The sequence below is a fragment of the Lepisma saccharinum genome, chromosome 1 (genome assembly GCF_977018435.1).
Source record: "Lepisma saccharinum chromosome 1, izLepSacc3.1, whole genome shotgun sequence".
Classification (NCBI taxonomy): domain Eukaryota; kingdom Metazoa; phylum Arthropoda; class Insecta; order Zygentoma; family Lepismatidae; genus Lepisma; species Lepisma saccharinum.
In genome coordinates this window covers 14,474,731-14,496,069 of record NC_139229.1, presented here as the reverse complement: position 1 = coordinate 14,496,069, position 21,339 = coordinate 14,474,731, and the positions used below count along the sequence as shown (strand labels likewise).

Genomic DNA, 21,339 nt, shown 5'->3' with positions numbered 1-21,339 from the left:
GAACACTGGAAGGCTTTCTCTGATGCCACTGCTTAAAAATAAGTTATACCAGAGAATTATAAAGTGGCTAGTGGCTACAAACACTTAAGGTACTGTTTATACATAAAAAATAGTGTAAATATACAGAACATGAAGTTATTCACAAGCACTAAGCAAGCGTTCCTAATAGAGCAAAGATAAGTACTATAGAAATTTCAGCGAAAAATGCAGGCCCGTCCAAGACTCAAACCAGTGTTTCTGGCATACCATTTCTCTACCAACTTCGCCTGATTTTTTTGCTGTTTCACCTGTTTGGAATGGGGAGAAGCCAGTGGTAGAGCAATGGCATAGTATACCAGAAACCTGGATTGAGTTTTGGTGAGGCCTGCATTTTTCAGTGAAATTTCTATATATCATGTGTGTGCCAAATCTTAAGTTTCGGATTTATTTTATTTTTATTGAAACAATTGTGGCATAGTAATGTAAAGCAATTGTACTTTTTTTTTTAAACTTGTACATGCTAGAGAATCAATTATTAGGTGAAAAAAAATCCAGAGTTTAATATATAGTTTTTTATTAATGTTACAATACATAAAAAGCATAAAAATTAATGAGGAATTCAAAATGACAAATATACTTTGGTACGAGTTTGAATTACTGTGACTTGACATTTTGCTGTTTTTGCCCTTGCAGACTAGACTCTCACACTTATATACACAGCAACTAACACTTCTAGAATGTCCTCAATTTTTTTTTTTTTATTTAATAAAAAATAATATGTCCATGAACATTCACATACACAGATGACAATTCATTCATGCTGTTCTTTTAAACACACAAAAAATGCACTTTTGAGTTCAGGACTATTTCCTTGTTGCCTCAGCCTGAGGGTTCTGCTTTGTAACTTGAACCAGTCGTAAAACTCGTCTGCCCACAATTCTCAACAGCCTTTCCCTCTTGAAGTGCACACACTGAAGCATAGAGAGGGTGGAATGTGCACCAAGTAACAAAAATGCACGCTGCCCTGCCAGTGACAGCTGCCTTGGGTACGAAGTTCTGGTCCCTTGGGAAACACTGCTCCAGCTCAAGAATCGCCGCCAAGAGATGCAAAGGACCTCAGCGAGTCTCTTGAAGGACGAGATGAAAGATCTACCTCTTCAAAATCCTAGAAACAGAACAAGAATTTTTGTAAAGATACAGAGAATGAATTTCTATTGCTACTGTAAAACATTTGTGGCATTAATTTATTTTAACATTATATGAGGGCTATCTGGAAAGTAACTCTCAATCAGTAGCACATGAAGTAATGGTGATAGCACATTTATGAGAGCATGACTAGGTGTTTCTAAATGTGTGATTGAACTTCTCATATGCCATTTCCAAGTTTTCTAGCAACTTTCAGTCTTTCAATCAAATAATCACAAACAAAAGTTTATAACAGTCACTGGGGCTTTTTTTTTCTTTTTTAGGCCTCCCAGACTGCGCAGTGGTAGCATCGTCGCCTTGTAATCAAGGGGTCCCGGGTTCGATTCCCAGTGGAGCCACATAATGGTTAGGATCCCACTTTAAACTGTAGGTCCAGTCCCGATTAGCCTTACTGTGCATGAAGTGGACTTAAAACACCAATCAATCCAATCTAAATCCTTGGGGCTCTTTCACTGACATAATGGAAATTACTTTTTTGGATAGTTCTCATACATGTATTAAATTCACTTGAATGTATTTACTTACATATGGCCACACTTAATCATTTTTGTCTTTGGTGATATTTTTGGTATTAGGAGTGAAAGTATGAAATTTTCGATTAAAACATTCTCAATGGTATTTTGAATATTATCCATTTAGAGTGAGTGTGTTTTCAAAGTTCTTGAGAAGGTATGAATTTTGGAGAGGAGGAGGTCTATGAAATGTAAGACTATTCACTTATCTTTGCCAACTGGACATAAACAGGTCAATTCATTAGTGCTTTTGCTTGTGCATTTAGAAAGAAAAAGATTCAGACAATATTTTGAAAATTCTCACTTTCTTGCAATGTATTTCACCCAACCCATGGTTCTTTTAAAGTATTTGCCAAATGTGTTTAAAAAGAGAACTGTTACAGGTGTGGACCATCTTGATTTTTAGTGGGAAACAAATCATTAAAATCTTTGAAAGGGGTCAGGGGGGATTTCAGAAATTTTGTACTATATTGAATTTAAGATGTAAAACTTTTAAAATACTCACTTTAATCAAATTATCCAATCCAAATAGAAAGCCTTCTTCTTGGTTTCCTTGGACCCAAGGTTTCCTGTGGTCTACTTTGCTGTTCTGTGGTACGGGATGAGTCTTGGCGAAGTCTATCACCCATGCACCAACTTTTTCATCATCATATATCATAAATATACTGCTCCCAACAATCTAGAAGAAGTCAAAATTATTTATTAAATATGAGTATCATTTATATCTGTAAAGTAGTATTACATGCACAGCAGAACCTCAATTTTGTTTTTTAAGGTGCCAAAGTTGAAAATGTTGGAATGCAAGAAAAGTTTATTAATTTTTATAAGCTCAGAAAAGCTGGTTATTATGGACTACAGGTTTTTTTTTTTTGTTTTTTTTTCAATAAAAAGTGTATGTATGAAGCACACACTGGGTGTGTCAACACTGTCTTTTTTTTTGGAAATTTCTTTCATCTGGAGAATTAACAAGTTTTATCCATTAGTTTATCTACATAACCATGCCCGAACTGGATGAACCAAGATTCCTAATCTCTCTACTGAAGGTTATAAGTTCAAGCCCCAGGTTACATGTAATCCTCATTATTGCGATTCTTTTAAGCAAGTCAATTAGGAAGAGTACAAACAACATTAGCTGTGGGAAAGTTAATGCTACATACAGTCATGCACACTTCTGGGTTGTAACAATCCCATTGGGAGTCGATGAAATTGTTACAATCCAGAAGTGTCCATGACTGTACAATTCAACCATAAAGAAAATAAAAACTTACCTCATGTGTTTGGAAGTATGATGACTGCTCAAATTTGCTTCGGATTTCTACGAGACGAGTAAGCATTCTCTGCCGAACATCTTCCCTGCCACCGAGGAAAAGAGCTATCGTCGCCATCACCTCCTCTCGAGATTTGATTTTCTTCAGGTCTGTTACTGGTGCGGAGCCACGAAACTAAAAAGAAAAGTAACCAATGAAGCATAATGTAAGAAACAAGACAACGGAATATGGAAAGTTTGAACTTCCGCCCAGAATTATGCCAAATATATTTGAAAATTTCTGAGAAATTGTGTACAGTAATGATAACCAATTACTACTTCAAGACTTATAGTGCCCCTTTTCTTAACAGCGTGAAGTAAATTGTATTTGCAACAGGAAAAATGCCTTCTCGATAATAAATAGTTTTTCAATATCTACACATTTAGAAAAATTGAACTGTACTGGAACGAGAACAGTACACATTTTTTCCAGATGATATGGTTCCCAGGGCACTATGGCACAAGGCAGGCCTAATACATTTTAATAGTATTAATTATGAAGATTTGTTGTCTCAAGTTCATTTTAGGTTCAGATGGGAAAGCCTAGATTGATTTGGTGTTTTATGTCCATTTTATGCACAGTAAGGCTAATCAGGACTGGACCTACAGTTTAAAGTGGGATCCAAACCACTGTGTGCCTCCACCAGGCATCGAACCCGGGACCCGTTGATTACAAGGTGACGATGATACCACTGCGCCATCGGGGAGGCCCAGGGGAAAGCCTAGAGTTTAAAGTGGGATCGAAACCACTATTTGGCTCTGTCAGGTACTGATCCTGAAACCTGTTAATTACAAAGGAAGAACGTGAACCATCATGCTACCAGGTGCTTCTCTTAAAATATGGTCCTCCCCAATTTTATCACTTTACGATCTTTTATGGAATGAGAGGAGACCCACTTTGTTAATGGGTACTCCTATTTTCAATGCTCAACAGAAACGTGAAAGATTTAACAAATACTTAGGAGAAGAGTGGAAACATTTTGTGTAAGGGAACTGTACCTTCATGGCTTCTATCCTGAATCCCTGACTGCACGTGGAACTCTGCTGCTCTCGGAACTGCATGTATCTCAATTTGGTAACTGCCTTCAACCGGTGTTCTTCTGCGGTGGGTGCGGAAGGATCCACTTGCACCATCTGCACACAAAGAATAACACTGTTATGATCATAAGTCCATTATGCAATTATATAAACACCAATTATCAGATAAATGCAGGGTAGTATTTGAAGGGGGAATGAGGGAATTCCTTCTGTTGCTAATTTTTTGCAGTTAGGGGGAACTAATATATAATATCCCAAAGCTTCACAAATAGTTACTGGAATCAACTTCCCTGGGTCATTCAAACTATTTTGAACATGTGTTATATTTTAAAGATAAAACCAGAACAATAAACAAAGAAGACTTATCTAAGAAACTAAAAAAAAATTGTTACAATGTTGTATTATCACTTAAGATAGCATCTCTTTCCTTCCAAATCTTTAGATATTTTCCCACCAATTCCATATCTGCATGCAGGTGATAAACAGTTGGAAAAAAATTATTATGCTCATAACTGAATTATTTTCTTGTTATCTCATTGTTTCGAAGATAAAGTAAGAGATTTTTCTTTTGTACATCAAGTGCACACTCCTGTTCAGATAAAGTGGCACCTCAACTGTCCAACCCTATAAAATGTGCCACTTTATGTGAACAGGTGTGTACAAGTGTGGTTAGTACACACAATCTTTTACTGTTACCGAAAATGATTGCAGTAGAATAATTTTTACTCTTTCAACCAGATAAGTTTCACGATGGCTCTTGCCATCAAAATTCTTGGGTTCGAATCCTAGTCTGAGCATGGGTGGTCTTTGCGAGTGTCCATCGATTTCATGTAAATGTGCAGAAAAAGGACACTAAATAACAAAAAAAATACAATATACGAATACAATTTAGTTTTGGCCAATTGTTTGCCACATAACTTTAATATTTTAGCAGCAGCCTGATTATATAAGTAATCTACTACCTCTTCCTTATTATATGCTAAAGACAGATGTGCAACAGCCCCAAAATGTTGATTGCCCCTTGATGTTATTTTTATCCCAATTTCAATACAAGTACAACTGTGCCCTTTTGTGCAAGGCATTTGAAGCACACTTTATCATCAGAAACTTGAAAATACACATGCACTGTTGTATACAGCTGTGAAAAACTATCCACTCAATCCTTCCCTATTCCACTAATTATTTTGCCCTGAGAACACACAATATAAAATTCAAACACACCTTTTTATACAAATCAGATCGTCCCGTAGTCTTCTGGACTTCAGATTCCAAAAACGTCCTTATTCCCATTTTAATATCGATAACATTAGGGTCCTTGAAATTGTACAACAAATCCTGAAGTTCAATGAACTTCTCTCCCTGGTATTCCACTTCCCGGTAGTAGTGAGGGATAATGTCTCTTGCTAGAGGGTCGGAACACAAAGCTTCATATGCAGTACGCTCCGTATTGTCTGGTCCATTTCGTTTCTTCCATATCGTTCCAGGGCCAGCTGGTGCGAAGCAGCCTCGATGTCCTGCGAGTTGGAACCAGTTATTTTGTCTGTTCTTCAGTAACACGTCACTGGCTGGGACAGATAGATCCAGAGCATTCTGTAATGGTCAAAAAAAGATAACCTTGTTACAATCGTTTCATACATTAAGCATCACGCAACAAAAATTTAAGACTAGAAAATTTGTAATGGAAGACATCAACTTTTACAGCACTGAATATACGTAAAATTTAAATGTGCCATAAAAACCCACTCTATGCAAAACAACCTGCTTACATTGGAACCAGCAAATGGCATTTGAAGTTACTCTTAACACTACTAAACTAAAATAAAATCCATAGTGCATCAAGTCCTACCACTGCTGTCGTATGGCTTTCGAGACAGAACCCGCTACTTCTTTTCAAGTAGCCTCCAATTGACCTTTTGGCAACATTTTGGGAGCTCCCACCAGGTACTGAACCCAGGACCACTTGCACCACAGATGAGTGCCAATCATTTCACTACAGTTGAATTTTAAGCGTTCTTACAGCAATTTAATGGTTAGATTACAACTGGACAAATCATTATACACTATCATTCATTCTTAGTATATTGGTTATTATTATTGAAAATAAAACAAAGTATTAAGTACCTTGTTTTATTTGTCAGTTATTTTTTAAAATGACTAACCTTAGCCATTGTTTTGACTAATAGTGCAAATTATATATATTTACTAATACACACACTAAAAGAAAGTAAAAGTGAAACAACATAATAATAGTAAATACCAGAAACAACAAACTGAAAAAAAATAATTTCCACCAATCCTAATTGTGACCAAAAAAATTTGTAAGTCCACTCAACATTCGCTGTTGGATTGAAAATTATGGATACTCGAGTTTGGACTTCAATTAAAAATTACCCAGTAGACCTACATAAAAGTTGGTACATCAACATTTAGCTTATTCAATTCTGCATTAAGCTATGATAACTAATCGAGTAAGCCTTCGATTTTTTATCGTCATAAGAACAAGAAAAGGTGCTGGTTCACCTCAATTGCCGAGTATGTTGACTGATCTACTCATGATCTCACCATCCAAACAAATGTTCTGGGATCAAATCATACAGCGAGGGCATTGCTTTGCATTTGTTTCTCCATAATTTCGTCTTACTTTTCACTACTGTGTGCAACGTGCATAAATTGTTCAGTTTCAGGATTTGCCTGAGTTGTAGCAGAATCCACACTGATAAGCAGTGATGCTAGCAAATTTTCTTCACAAAATACTGCATGTCGACCAAAACAACGAAGCTAACATGTGCACAAGAATAGATTGTCTCTCACTTACCAATGCAAACAACTGGAGGTAGGACATATCCTCGTCTGCTGAGCTCTGATCTTTCCTCCCAGGGGCCGAGGAGGATTTATGGTTGCAACCATTTTCAGATTCAGTCGCCACCTCACCCTCTGCATCGCTGCTACTCTTCCCTCCTTTCAACTTCCTCCATTTCTTGAAGCCTGTGCTGGTGGGCGAAGGGGTTTTCTTCTTCTCACTTTGACTGCTTCGACTTCGACTTTTAAGAAACTCTCCAAAATCCAATGCCCTCTCCCCTGCACTCTGCAATATAAAGAAAAAAATCCAATGTAGATTTCACTTTATTTCTTCCCTAATGAGAGTAATGCACATAGTTTACATATTTTAAGCTACTCGTGACATTTTGGCTTGTTGGATCATGTTTTGTTGAATGGTCCATATGAAGGAAGATCATCCATGCTGGACTGAGTACAGGGTTTGTGCTTGCTTATTTTTGAAACTATCAAGACTGTGTACATTACATTTTTCGAGCTTGGGATAATAAACTGCCAGAAATGTTAGGGAGAATTCTCACCAAAGCGACAGGCGACACTTGTCGCTTGAAAACAAGTCAATCAGCAGCAACGTTTTGCACCGTAAAGGCATGACAGGCCACACAATCCTGCGTTAGATTGGTGAAATCCTCATGTCGCTTCAGTGTGAATTCTTCCTAAGAGCATGGCATCATGCACTACAATTTGACAAACTGAATTATAGTGAGTGATTTTGTCAGGGCAAGTTTTGTGACCACCATAACTGCTTCAAACTTGATGGTTTTGACGTGCAATATAAGTTTCAAGGCCAATCCTGAGAGTATTTTTTCTGATGAATTCAATTTAAAAATTCTATTAGATAATTGGCCTGGTCTGGATTGCATTTTTAAGTCTGACATAATAAAAGTCGCAATTGGTGCAGTTAATGTGTGGAAAGACTTCTGGAGATCATGAATTTTCATTGTATTCAACAGCGTACATTTATGAAAGCTAGCATAGGCACTTTTTACCCCCGGAGGGGTCTGAAATTATAAAAGTGGATATCACATGCTGCCTTGTAACTAGGGGTGGGGTACACTATCAAATATTGTAATTACCATGTTAAACCTTAGTTTTAAGAGTTGTTCAAAGACCAAAATAGTAATCAGGGGTCATTTTAAGGGAGTTTACATTTTAGCAGTTAGGTTTTCACGAGCTCTTTACTGCTTTCATTTGAAAAATTTGATTTTCTTAAAATTTCGGGAGGGTCTTTAGCGCAAAGCTCTCCCCCTGTGTACGGCAGAAACATCAATTTTTTACCAAAAGTTTCCAGCTGGCTGTCAGGATTTTTGATTGATTTGGTTTATTTTACTTCCCATTTCTTCTACTTTTGGCTAATCGCGAAGAGGGTTTTGAGTGATGGAACGACACTCGCAAAGAACACCCATGCCGGGATTCTAAAACCGGGACCTCTGGCGTCTGTCAGGATTTTTACATACCAGTACGTTCTAAGAAAGAGTAGCGGGTGTGTATATACTATTCTCATTGCAGAATAGATTTGTTATGTTCTTATTCACACAATCCACACTAAAGTGTTAGTGCAACAAATAGGGAAGGGCTTGTGCATTGAACTTTTATGCACTAACAATTAGCACAGTAAAATGGTTCTCTCGTTGAATTTGACTTTATCAAAGTACCTTTCGAAAGAAGGACAACGCTCAAAGCACAGGGACATGTCGTTATTCTTGCATGATAATTGTTGACAAGTGAGGACTCGTCGCGTTGTGAGCAAGGCAACACTAACTTAACCCGAGAGCGAACCTCTTCCCCCTATTTTGCTACTTCCAAACTGTTCTATTGCCTTCATTCGCAAGACAGGGGAAACCTGTCGAGTCCAAGGGGAGTGATGAATGACAGGGTCTTGACATGATCGAATACATGCTTTGGGGAAATTGAAAAACAATCCGAGGATTCTTGGCCACGACCTTGTGAAACCGAGTGAACACAAAGGGGCGGTCGTCATCCCGATTAACCTCTGTTCGCAAAGTGGGTCAGTGGGTCGGTCAGCTGTTAGCGTCCGCGAAAGGTGATTGAACATGAATGTCCAAGACGATACCGCGGATCCTTTTTAAAATCAAATAACTTTTCACACATGCATGTAAAACGAAGTCCAAGGTACGGGTCAGTCGCTGCATTGAGATTCCTACGAATGCAGGATTATTTTTAGAGAGGGGAGGGTTAGAATCATAAAGGTGGATGGATAGTAAATAGCTGCTTTCTAGGAGTGGGCGACATATACTATAAGATATCTTGTACCACTCTCAAATATGGCAATCGGGAGTCATTTTAAGAGGGGTCTGCATTTACCATTCTGGTTTTTCCCAAGTCCTTCGCTACTTTTATTTGAAAACTTTGATTTTCTCAAAATTTCGGTGGGGGTTGTAGCCCTATCAGCCCTTCCCCTGCGTAAGCCAGTGCGCATAAACATATATTCGCGTTTACAAAACACATGGCAAGCTTCAAGGGAAAGAAGTGCCTATATTTTTATATATGGAGAACAATTAAGATATCTCCCGAGGTATACAACAATGGGTTTCCTGTCAAAACACAATTATTCGGGGTTTGACACCAAGTGCGAAGAGCTGTCAATCAAATTTGGGCAAATAGGACACTAAACACTGTACTCAGGTGCAGCACATATTATCTAAATGCAAACACATGTTCACATCTGCGTGAACAAATTGTCACAAAACCGATCACAACTCTAATTCCTTGCACACACACCTGTCGAAATCCGAACCTTGCTGCCGACACATCCGGTGTAACAAATCCCATGACTGCGACACGTCAAGCACACAACGCGTAAAGATGATCTCGCACTCCAAAACACCACGTCTATTGTTCACTTCGCGCCACTTGCTTCTGGGCTCAACTTCGCTCCGCCAGGAACTGCTTTCCTGTTTCTTGCGCTCTTCGGAGACTTCCGTCAAGTTTCGTTGAAGGCACCCCGTTACGTCACGCCCGCCTGAGCCAATACGCTCGCGCCATCGGTGCAGTAGTCTCTGAATGAATAGGAATCACAATTTTCCGATCTTTTGCTAAACTATTATCTCCTGGAAATGAAAGATTGCGTGGTGTTCAGAGCTGATGAAACGAGGCATCAATCTGCCCTGTGTCACAATAGAGCGGGGCTTCGTTTGCCATTGAAAAGTTGTCCCGAACTAAAGCTCCAAGGTCTTCTGCTCCATTAAAATGCTAATTCGGCTTGCTTCCTACACTGAAATATTGGCTTTCGGAGAAGATGTGCCGCGTTTTGTTCGTCTGCCAGCTTCAGCATAGAGCACATTACCTACGAATTCTTAGAATGCGCGCATTTCGTGAGCTTAGTGCGTTCTTACATTGCTGATTTTGACGTTGCTACATACCCTTCTGATCATATGATGCAACTTTCTCATCGTTACACATGCAGTGAAGGATGGGACATGCGACGTGTAGGCTACATATCTTTACTGTCTTGTTTTAAGAGACCTACCACTTGGTTAGCGATGGGGTTGAAAAACGTACGAAACATTCCCTGGAAAAAAAAAAGTAGAAGTGTCATGTTGCGTAGTGGATCCAGAATTTGTTCCAAAAAGTCCCGCGCTCCAGTTCTGAGAAGTCAGACGTCAAATTTCCTCTGTGTCCAGTTCCCAAAGCTCCAAGTGGAAATTCTTAGATGGAGGGGGGATTACTTGGATGGTTCAATGTGGTACCGATGTAGCAGGAAGGGAGGATTAGCTGAGGGATGGTACCCTCCCTTAGTTGAAAGGGCAAATGCTTTACAAAACGCCTGAAACTACCCATTTCCATTCATTGTAGGTTATACTATTCTTCATTTCTATGGTGTATAAAATAGCTAATATTTACTTGTCACACCAGAAAAGGAATAATGAATGGTACAAAATAGTAGGTTGGATAAAAAATGCCAGACCGATGCGACACTAACGTGTTTCTTGGAAACCAACATTTAAAACCAAATGCAACCTTTCACACCGAAGAGACACGACAAGATGCACATGCATTGTATCGCCTCGGCCTGTTGGTAACGTGTACGCAGTGAGCTTTTTTTTTTTTTTTTACAGATCGTGCCGCTTGTCGTCTCAGTTTGAAAGCTCCCTAAAACGAACTAATTTACAATGATATTGGAATAAAATTTGCATTAGCGCCTCTCTTAAACCAGCTTAAATTCAACTGTCAGAAAATCCTAACTGCAATCTTATTCAAGAAGTTAGTCTGTGAAGTAAATATTAGAGAATTTTTCACATTAATTACTCATCGGAGTGGTTAGCACAGCGCGATACGACACCAGGGGTCGCGGGTTCGAATCCAGGCCTGGGCATTCTTTGTTGTCCCTTCATCAATGTCTTCACTCACTTCATCATTGCGATTAGCCAAAGTGGTAGAAAAGCGGCGCTAAGTAACACTCAAAAACATCAAATTTTCAATCGAAATGTCGGTCAGGGATGGAGGCGATGATGATTAACAAAATATAAAATTTCCCTCGGCTCATCACGTAGAAGGAAAGAAAGCGAAAAGAGAAAAGGTGTGCGTCATTTCAGCGAGACAAGCGTGGCACACAACGTGAGTGAGAGAGTGGACAATACCATGACGTATGTGAAAAATTCATTCAAGGCGCGTTCCGATTCATCATTCAGCGGGGCGATTTCCATGTGGACTTGCGAGGTGTGCATGGATTGCAACGTGAGCAGCGCCTTCCTCCGTTCTTTCCTCGTTCCCTTTTTCGAGTCGCCACGACGGGGACGCGGCGAACTACGCACCTGGGAGGGAGTTCAAGGAAAACTCGTGCGGATGTCCCTGCATCAATGTCATCTCGGTTCGGCAGTGGGCGGCAAGAGAGTCAGGTGATGTGGATTATTCACTGGGCAACCGGGAGTCCCCCCCCCCCCCCTCCTAGGAACCAAGCTGTCTCTCTCTCGAAGCCGACAACTTTTTACGAGGAAAGAGGTGCTTGTCTTTATCCGCACACCTCAGCATCCACGGTGCATCCTGGGTGAGACGGGGGGGATTTCTGGCCACCAACAATCCTATCCTAAAAATTCCCCCCCAAAACAAAAATTCGGGGGTAGAGTTTTTATTATAAGAAAGATAAGCAATTTGTTTAAACTTAAAATAACCTATACTTTACTTGCGGGTAGGAATCACCACAAAATCAGGATTTCTAATTATCCGATATCTGTTTCGGATGCAACGGATAACCCAAATATCAGGATAATTCGGATATCCGGATAGTACAGATGTGATGAAGGATTTGTAGATAATCCTTACAGTGAATTACGAACATGACGAATAAAATAAAATGGATTGTCCGTAAAACGGATAAATGATAAAACTGTTCGGATAATGCACACATCGGATAGCCGGATTTGTCCATTCCTAATCGAAAATGCACACAATGAACGACGGATAATGTCTTGTCTCAATGTGTGTTTTCATATGCTCTCTCTTATATCCTTCGCACAATAACATGTAAAATTTATATAACTATGTAAAAGCCGATGTTCAGACAACGACGGGTTTATGCTACAGCCACCACTGAAGAAAATTATAAAACAAATAAAAAGCGAAAAACGAATAGGCATTGATTGGTCTCTACTCATGGTGGAACATCTGTATTTTACGGTTCTTAATATATATATATATATACCATTCTAAATTATCGTTCAATGCCTAAAGAAATTAATAGCGCAACAATGGCTAAGATTAGTTCAATTAGTCGAAACATATCGTGGGTGCGCCACTGAGAGTTCTCTTTCTCCACAGTAATTACGCATAATTCTAAACATATTCATTGATTGCATTTTTAAAATGCCGTTTTAGCTTAATAACAAGCTACTTCTACCCTATCAGTACTAATTTTTAATTATTTTTTTTTACAAAATTTGAGGTAAGTGGGGATATATATACGTCACCAATCCCCCTAGACACGCCATTCCTCTACGGAAACGTGTCGGCATATAAACTTCGTTAAGCCAATAGCATTACTAAGAGATATCATTATATGCATTCATTTTATCTTTTACCTCATGGCGATTCAGTAAACAATAAAAAAAAAGACACGTTTCATGTATACATAAGAATATTATTGTAGAATCTTTCACACTATCTTATCACTTGTATGGACTGAGCTAAATACATCAAGAGTGAACCAGAAGGTTTGCCATTATCTAATCATAACAGCAATAATGGTCATGAAGTGAAATGTATGATTTTTTATGCTACTGGTAGGTGAAAAAAATAAGCTGGTGAAATAGGGTATAATATTCTAATTGCATTATATACGGATCATAGGGGTTGAAAAGGGAAAAAAACATACTCTAGTAATGTCTTGACAATATTGTAAATAAAATGAAAAATCTTATGCACATCAATACGAGGTGTGATCAAATTAAACCTGTTGATTTATATAGTTACTGTATGAAGGCACAGAAAGAAACACGACATATAGGAACACTATCTACGGTGTATAAGGGGGTGCATAAGGTTTCCTCTGAAAAAGTCTCTGCAGGCATTCAGACAGTGTTATCAGCGGCTTTTTTTAAACGTCTGAACAAACGATAGTGACAAGTCGGGGATGTAAGCTGGATGGTCCTGAACTATCCACCTTTTCGTGGACAAGGCACACATTTGGCAACATGCGGACGTGTATTGGCATGTAGAACAACCACTCCTAACAACTGACACCACTCTGGTGTTAAAAACTGAACCATCGCTCGCTGGTTACGTTTCGACGCGCTCTAGCTAAGTTTACGGGCGCCTTGCACCTATATCCAGACTGTGTCTAACGCTACGTGGCACGAGGTCTCGCTTCTAGGACAGCAGTCCATTTGACAAGATTCGGAGGAGTTTCAGTTGAGATCACGGCTCGTATATTAATCTGCTGTTGTCCCTGCTGAAGCGATAACTATTCACGAGATGTCTGCGGAGTTACATCCGGCGATCTAGGAGGCCATGAATTCGACATTCTTTGCCAATATATCTGGCAACAAACTGAAACCTCTGAAAGCTGTCGCATGCGTTTTAACGAGATAGAAAAAAAAACACTTGGAAGTTGCGTCTGCGAAGTATTTCAAAGGTTAAGGTTTTGAATAGATTGGTTTTGTTTATTTCACTTCGCCTTTCTCACACTTTTGACTAATCGCTAACATGAGGGTGCGTGATGATATGATGAGGGGATACTTACAAAGAATGTTCATGCCCAGACAGGGATTCGAACCCGGCATTGGGTTTTGAGCATGTATTTTTTTCCATTTTTGGTTAACTATATTCTTGAGCAAATCTTGTTGGAAGGAAGTAGATATGTGATTGTACATCACCAACAAAACACACATTATTGCATCATTATTTACGCAACGATATTCCCCTTTCTTTCGGTTTTGTCCCGCTTAGCACAAAATCTCGACACCAACTCCGCACAGCGCGAATGGAAGAGAAAGAGAGAGGGGATAAAAACGAACGCAAATTATAATGTTTCACTTCGGAAAAGGCACAAACACACCCTAACCTATCACACAGGAAGCAACCTCATACTGCTGACGCAAATACAGACGTCATAGCATAATGCCAGTTTCCCTTCCCATGCGCGTGTGAACACGCGCTTTATGCGATAGCAATCGCAAGTAAAAACAAGCGAACTCGTTCCTTTCATGTAATATTTTTACCCCCGTGACCAGGCTAGATATCGGTAACAGACGTGTTCTGTTATGGCTGTAGGTCTGGTTCAGTGTCGGACGTTGGCAGCTGGGAGATGTGCATCATCCCATCCCATCTTTTTACACGGAATCGCATCGGAAAATAGTTGAAATCACTTTATCCATCACTTTTATTTTTGCTGCTGCGATATAGCAATTCTTTTCCGTTGTTTTAAATGTTAGATTAACCCAATAACCCGAAAACAACTGCAATTTACTTCGTTGTTGTATAGAAAGTGTTCGAATTTAAAAAGGGGGCGGAGCGGAGGAATTCCCTCCCCCTATATATTTTTAAAATTATATCCCAACCAGATAAAGAAAATTTCTCCCCTCTGGGAATATTTTACTATGACAGTTATTTTAAGGAGTAAAAATATATATTTGCACAGAACATGCTCTCATTGAAAACTGAGCCTCCCCGATGGCGCAGTGGTAGCGTTGTTGCCTTGTAATCAAGGGGTCCCGGGTTCGATACCCGGTGGAGGCTCATGTGGTTCGGATCCCACTTTAAACTGTAGGTCCAGTCCCGATTAGCCTTACTGTGCATAAAGTGGACTTAAAACAACAAATCAATCAATCATTGAGAGCCATTGCTTACAAGGTTCCCAAATGTAGGTAAAAAGGTAAAAAAAAAAAAAAGGTAAAGTGCTCGCCTGGGCTTAGTACCACGCCATGAAGGCGTATAGGGGGTGTGGGGGTAACGCCCCACACTTTCTTGATCCGGTCATGAGTGGGGAGATGTGATCAGCATCACGCCCCTGACCGCCTTTACCCCCCCCCCCCCAAGGTACTCATGTTATTCGACGCTGGGTGGGCGCCGGGACTGCTTCCATCGTTAGAAAAGTTCCCGGATTTGAACCGGCCGGGGATCGAACCCGGGACCTTTAGCATGGTAGTCAGACGCGTTACCGACTGAGCCACCGCGTATTCCACCACAAAATTCCCTACTATCAGTAACACCAATCGTGGACTGATAAGAACTCATAGTTAATTCAAATAACAATGTATAGCGAACTAATTGTAGAAATATGGAACCTAGTACTGAATCTGCTGTGTTCAGCAATAACAATTATTATTATTATTATTATTCACCAATCATTTTCAGTATTACAATTCAATGTAAGGGTGGGGAAACTGGCAATTTTACCACTGGAATGTCAAATCTTTGTGAAATTAGTGAAAATGTTTCACCTTTCCAAATAAGTAACAACCTAAAATGAAACATTATTTGAAATAAATTCAGATGAGTAGAATTATATAATTTATTTGGGGCTTTTATCTTTGACGCCAAAATGCTTCATCAGTTACCAAATTCCGCACAGGAACTTCACTTTCGAACTTTGCACACACAACCCTCACAGTTTTATTTTTGGGAAAAGTTGCTGTATGTATAATATCTCTCCGTGCAAATTTATGCATGTATTACTAGAGTCAAAAGAACAGGGACGTTTGTTAAAAGGGACCCGGGGTAGTATTAACCCCCAAAAAACCTCCACGTGTAATTGTACGAGCTTATTTCACATTTCATAGCTAGCGGTTGCAGTTACGCGGATGTTGCATCCAATTTGCCGGCAGACGCGCTCTCGCTGCCCGGCGCGCTAGCCGCCGCTCCACGGACGACTCGACCGTGAAAAGCACTGTAGATAAAGTCATACAAATTATACGCCATAGTAAGTGTTATATATATGTGTATATAAATAAACACAAACACATCAGCCTGCAAAATACTGATGCATATTTGTATCAAATGACATATTTTGGGTTGTGTGTGTGTAGCTGATAACGACACATTAAGCGAAAACTGAGATTATTGGAAACACACGCTTCTGTAGGGGTCTCCTTGCTTCACAACACTTATGCAACCTGTGTTCTGACGTCAGACGAGGAATACTTACGAGGTTAGGTTAGGTCTGGTTATATTAACATAAATACACTGAAAAATTATTATTTATAGCAATAAAACTGAACCTAGCTAGCCTAACAACTTACGTATTTAGCCTAAAATTAAAAAGCCTTCTCCCGTGACGTCAGAACAAAAGGTTGCTTAAGTGTTGTGCGATAAGTGAGACACCTTCTGTAGCCGAATACTTTAGTGAACCAAGGAAATGTTCGCCCCTCTGATCAAGGCTCACGTGTGCTGAAGAGTTAAGTTGGGTTCGATCGTAGGCGCGCGCGTGGGCTAGAAAAACAACCAAATCGGACGACCTGCTTACTTAAAAGAAAGAACGACAGAAAGCACGCTTTTACGATAAAACAGGAACAGTTACCGCTTGGTTACTTTCAAAAAGAGTTCGTTCACTTGTTTTTCTTTGCACACTAGGAGACTTCCGCGTTCTCCACTTCAACGGACTTCAACGGCACCTGTCGTATCATTTACTTGTCTCTCAAACCCTACCTGTGCACGTCCCACAGTTCTCAAATCGGTTCCAGAAAGCAAACAACCAACCGTCGACATATTGCAGAACCGTCTGTGTATGTTTTCCAAGCATTTTAAGACTGGGGGAAGCTGGTCTTGCTGACGCACGCACAGTATGCGCTCACCCGTTTCTCGGCGAACTTTTTTAGTCTCGCTAACTGCATTTCTTCTTTCTTCAAGAGCTTTTAGCCATTTTTACTCAGTTCTGTTTGAACAATTAAGTACACCGCATGCCAGGATGACTCAGCTTGGAATTCGGGATCAGTTTTTACGATCCTCCATCATGCCCTAACATGCTCACAGGTGATATACGATACGCAGATGCAGAATTTCTGGATCTCGTGCGTTTTTAAAGCAACTAACGCTCTCACATGACACCCTAGCTTATCAGCACCCATCAATCAGATCTGACAGCTGTCCACCATTGTAGGCGAAATGGGATATGTAACATATTTACGAACGGAGGCATAACAGTAATGTAACAGCCAATAGCTTTAGACGTATGCTAGCTCCCCAATAAATGGAAGGTTCTGTTAGGTTAGTTATATTGTATTATTACCTAACCTTAAGCGCTAATTAAGGATGAATTAACATAACAGAGCACGTATCCCCCTGTTGAGAGATCTCATTTGAAATATTTCACTTTCAACCAGTTTAGGTGAAATGGGATTTAGCGAAATTCGCCTATGACGGCCACGTCATAAATCACATTATTTTGTGCTAATAAGCAATTAAGAGAAGCGGGACTACACGGAAGGCAATACTTAAATACAGTAAAACCTCGTTAATCTGGACCCCGATAAGCCGGACTTCGCTTAATCCGGACAGGCAAAAGGCCAAAAAAAGAAGCAGAATGGAAGGTTTTAAATGTGGCTAGAAGTCAAGAAGAGAAGTTCCCAAAGAAAAGGCAGAGTCAATCACTGAAATTCTGTTTCCCACAGACTTTGTACTATAGTGTATTTAGGCCTATGCCCTTTAAATACACCATAATAAACGTGTTTTGTTACTATAAACACAGTTTTAATGCACTTTCTACTGTTCTTTTAGGTTATTTCAGTTAATCCGGACTTTCGCTAAACCGGTCACCTTATCCCCCCATTAGTCCGGATTAACGAGGTTTTACTGTATAGAAAAAAGAAAGATTGAATGAAGAAAAACAGTCTGAAAAAATAAGAAAAAGAAATATAGCAACATGAAAATATCTCCATCGCATTTTTCTATTTTCTCTTGATTTCTTTCTAGTCAATAAAGAAAACGGATGTGTGATGGCATCGGTAGAGGAAGCAGCATGGGGGGGGGGGGAGACAAGTTTCCCCACACCAAACAGATGTGGGTAAAATTAAGTTCACAGAATTACCTATTCCCATTTTTTATTTTTGTTATTTTACGTCGCTTTTCTTCCACTTTTGGCTATTCGCGACAATGAGGATGAATGATGATTAGACGAAATTTAAGATCTTCTCCCCTTAAACTGAAAATGTTCTTGCACGTATCGTACATTCTACAATAGCAAATCAATCGCGACATTACATAGGCAGAATTCACTAAAGACTGAGGATGTGAATAATATTACTGGTACATTAGTGCTCGGGCCATGGAAAACATTATAGTTCCAGCAGCGTAAAGGTTGGCGTTGTGGTGAAGTTATGCCTACCAACGTGTTTCTCGTGAAATTCTAGCTCATTTTGATATATTACATGACCACCTTCCCATTTAAGAAAATTAAGTTGACTCCAAGATGGCGGACTTCAAAATGGTCGCCATGTTGGTGACATATGCTAGTTCTCCCCCTCTCCTGCATCATGAATCACAAAGTCTAGCGTGTTTCCGCACTACCTCCCTCTACACATAAAAATGTCAAGACAGCCTTACTAGATCCACCAAGCTTTCTGAAACATCGGACAATATGCGAACTACAGGTTTTCCCGTAACTTAGCCTAGCGACACTAGCGCCACTGCCTTCCCTTTTGAGAAAAAGCACAGCGAACTCACAAAACTTACTCGGCATAGATCAGGGTATATTTTCCTCGGAAAGAGATCCTACCCAGAGTAATACAAGCAGCAAATCGCACATACCTGCGAGCAACAGACCGTGGAGAATGAAATGTTCAAAATATGCTAAATGGCGCTGGAAATACCAGAACCAGAAGCAACATGTATCCAAATATTAAAAACGAAATGCAAAACAATGACTCGCTAACCCCTTTTGACGTCATACAGTAGTTATCTCAGCTCCGTCCTGACACCTAATCGCCGTTTACGTACTTGCCCACGATGGGGCAGTCCATGTTCGACGATACTGAAATCTACTATCCGAGGCGGATGTGCCAAGAGAATGGAACAAACGTGCACGACTGCGCTAATGTCAAGTGTTGTGACGTATGACCAACGAGAAGTGCCTTGGGTTCGATTTGCAGGTGACACAGATTTCACTTGGAAGGAGACAAGTCGAATGCTCTGGCGAAATCCGTCCCGTGGCGCTAAAATTAACAAATGTAATAGGGAAGTCCTACCAGGTGATCTAAAAAGCAACAGCGGTGTCCGACAATATGCCCCTCGTATCTGATCAAGGCTCTAACATTGCTTGTTTGATTTCTGCGACGAAGACCATGTTTACATATTTTCGGGAAACTTTTTTCTCCTAGAGCTAGGAGTTATGCTACGCAGTCGTACATCAAGAAAACTGAGATTCGACCAGTTTGCTTCTGACTGAAACGCAGTCGTACATCAAGAAAACTGAGATTGGACCAGTTTGCTTCTGACTGAAACGCAGTCGTACATCAAGAAAACTGAGATTGGACCAGTTTGCTTCTGACTGAAACGCAGTCGTACATCAAGAAAACTGAGATCCGGCCAGTTTGCTTCTGACTGAAACGCAGTCGTACATCAAGAAAACTGAGATCCGGCCAGTTTGCTTCTGACTGATACGCAGTCGTACATCAAGAAAACTGAGATTGGACCAGTTTGCTTCTGACTGAAACGCAGTCGTACATCAAGAAAACTGAGATTCGACCAGTTTGCTTCTGATTGATACGCAGTCGTACATCAAGAAAACTGAGATCCGGCCAGTTTGCTTCTGACTGATACGCAGTCGTACATCAAGAAAACTGAGATTCGACCAGTTTGCTTCTGACTGATACGCAGTCGTACATCAAGAAAACTGAGATCCGGCCAGTTTGCTTCTGACTGAAACGCAGTCGTACATCAAGAAAACTGAGATTGGACCAGTTTGCTTCTGACTGAAACGCAGTCGTACATCAAGAAAACTGAGATCCGGCCAGTTTGCTTCTGACTGATACGCAGTCGTACATCAAGAAAACTGAGATTGGACCAGTTTGCTTCTGACTGATACGCAGTCGTACATCAAGAAAACTGAGATCCGGCCAGTTTGCTTCTGACTGAAACGCAGTCGTACATCAAGAAAACTGAGATTGGACCAGTTTGCTTCTGACTGAAACGCAGTCGTACATCAAGAAAACTGAGATCCGGCCAGTTTGCTTCTGACTGATACGCAGTCGTACATCAAGAAAACTGATATGGACCAGTTTGCTTCTGACTGAAACGCAGTCGTACATCAAGAAAACTGAGATCCGGCCAGTTTGCTTCTGACTGATACGCAGTCGTACATCAAGAAAACTGAGATTCGACCAGTTTGCTTCTGATTGATACGCAGTCGTACATCAAGAAAACTGAGATCCGGCCAGTTTGTTTCTGACTGATACGCAGTCGTACATCAAGAAAACTGAGATTCGACCAGTTTGCTTCTGACTGATACGCAGTCGTACTTCAAGAAAACTGAGATTCGGTCAGTTTCCTTCTGACTGATACGCAGTCGTACATCAAGAAAACTGAGATCCAATCAGTTTGCTTCTGACTGAAAAGCAGTCGTACATCAAGAAAACTTAAGGCCGAATCACACGGAGCTGGAAATTCTACTGGAATGCCCTAGTTGGCGCTGGACTAGCTACCATGGTTAAGAGTGATGGCTGTCTGGCGACTAGACGGTGTTTTGCAACTTGCTTCTCCGCTTGATGCTGTGGTAACAACCAATCAGGGCGAAAGTTTGGTCATGTGAAGATAATCTGTGAGTAAGGATTAGGATAACCTGTAGTTATTGAATCAGTCTGGCGATCTCACCGCCCTCGGTTCAAATTCCGGCAAAGTTAAATAACCAAATACGTACAAAACAACATGCATCAACCATCAATGCCATCTGTACACTGATGTGTATTTATTCTCTCTCCTTCAATAGAAGTAAAAGCAGATTTTTTCAAATTTCCTTTCCTTCAATATGATTTAACACGTTCATCGTCTTCTACATCATCATCTCATTCTCCTTAG

At 40.2% G+C, this 21,339-nt stretch overlaps 1 protein-coding gene across 5 annotated transcripts in view; it reads right to left on the bottom strand.

Moving 5' to 3' along the window:
- Positions 1-542: 542 nt before the first annotated feature.
- The window catches only part of IP3K1 (inositol-trisphosphate 3-kinase-like protein), a 238,345-nt gene continuing 217,548 nt past the window's right edge, over positions 543-21,339 (bottom strand). For 4 of the 5 annotated variants that reach the window (XM_083129406.1, XM_083129408.1, XM_083129407.1 and 1 more), the window contains 6 exons: positions 6,857-7,126; positions 5,263-5,631; positions 4,003-4,137; positions 2,966-3,139; positions 2,203-2,376; positions 543-1,144 (listed from right to left, as the gene is read on the bottom strand). In XM_083129406.1, coding sequence (XP_082985532.1) covers positions 1,064-1,144; positions 2,203-2,376; positions 2,966-3,139; positions 4,003-4,137; positions 5,263-5,631; positions 6,857-7,126 — 1,203 coding nt within the window. In that variant the 3' untranslated portion in view covers positions 543-1,063. Of the gene's footprint in view, positions 1,145-2,202; positions 2,377-2,965; positions 3,140-4,002; positions 4,138-5,262; positions 5,632-6,856; positions 7,127-9,618; positions 9,789-21,339 lie in introns of those variants that run through there. The other variant, XM_083129410.1, reaches the window with a different exon arrangement.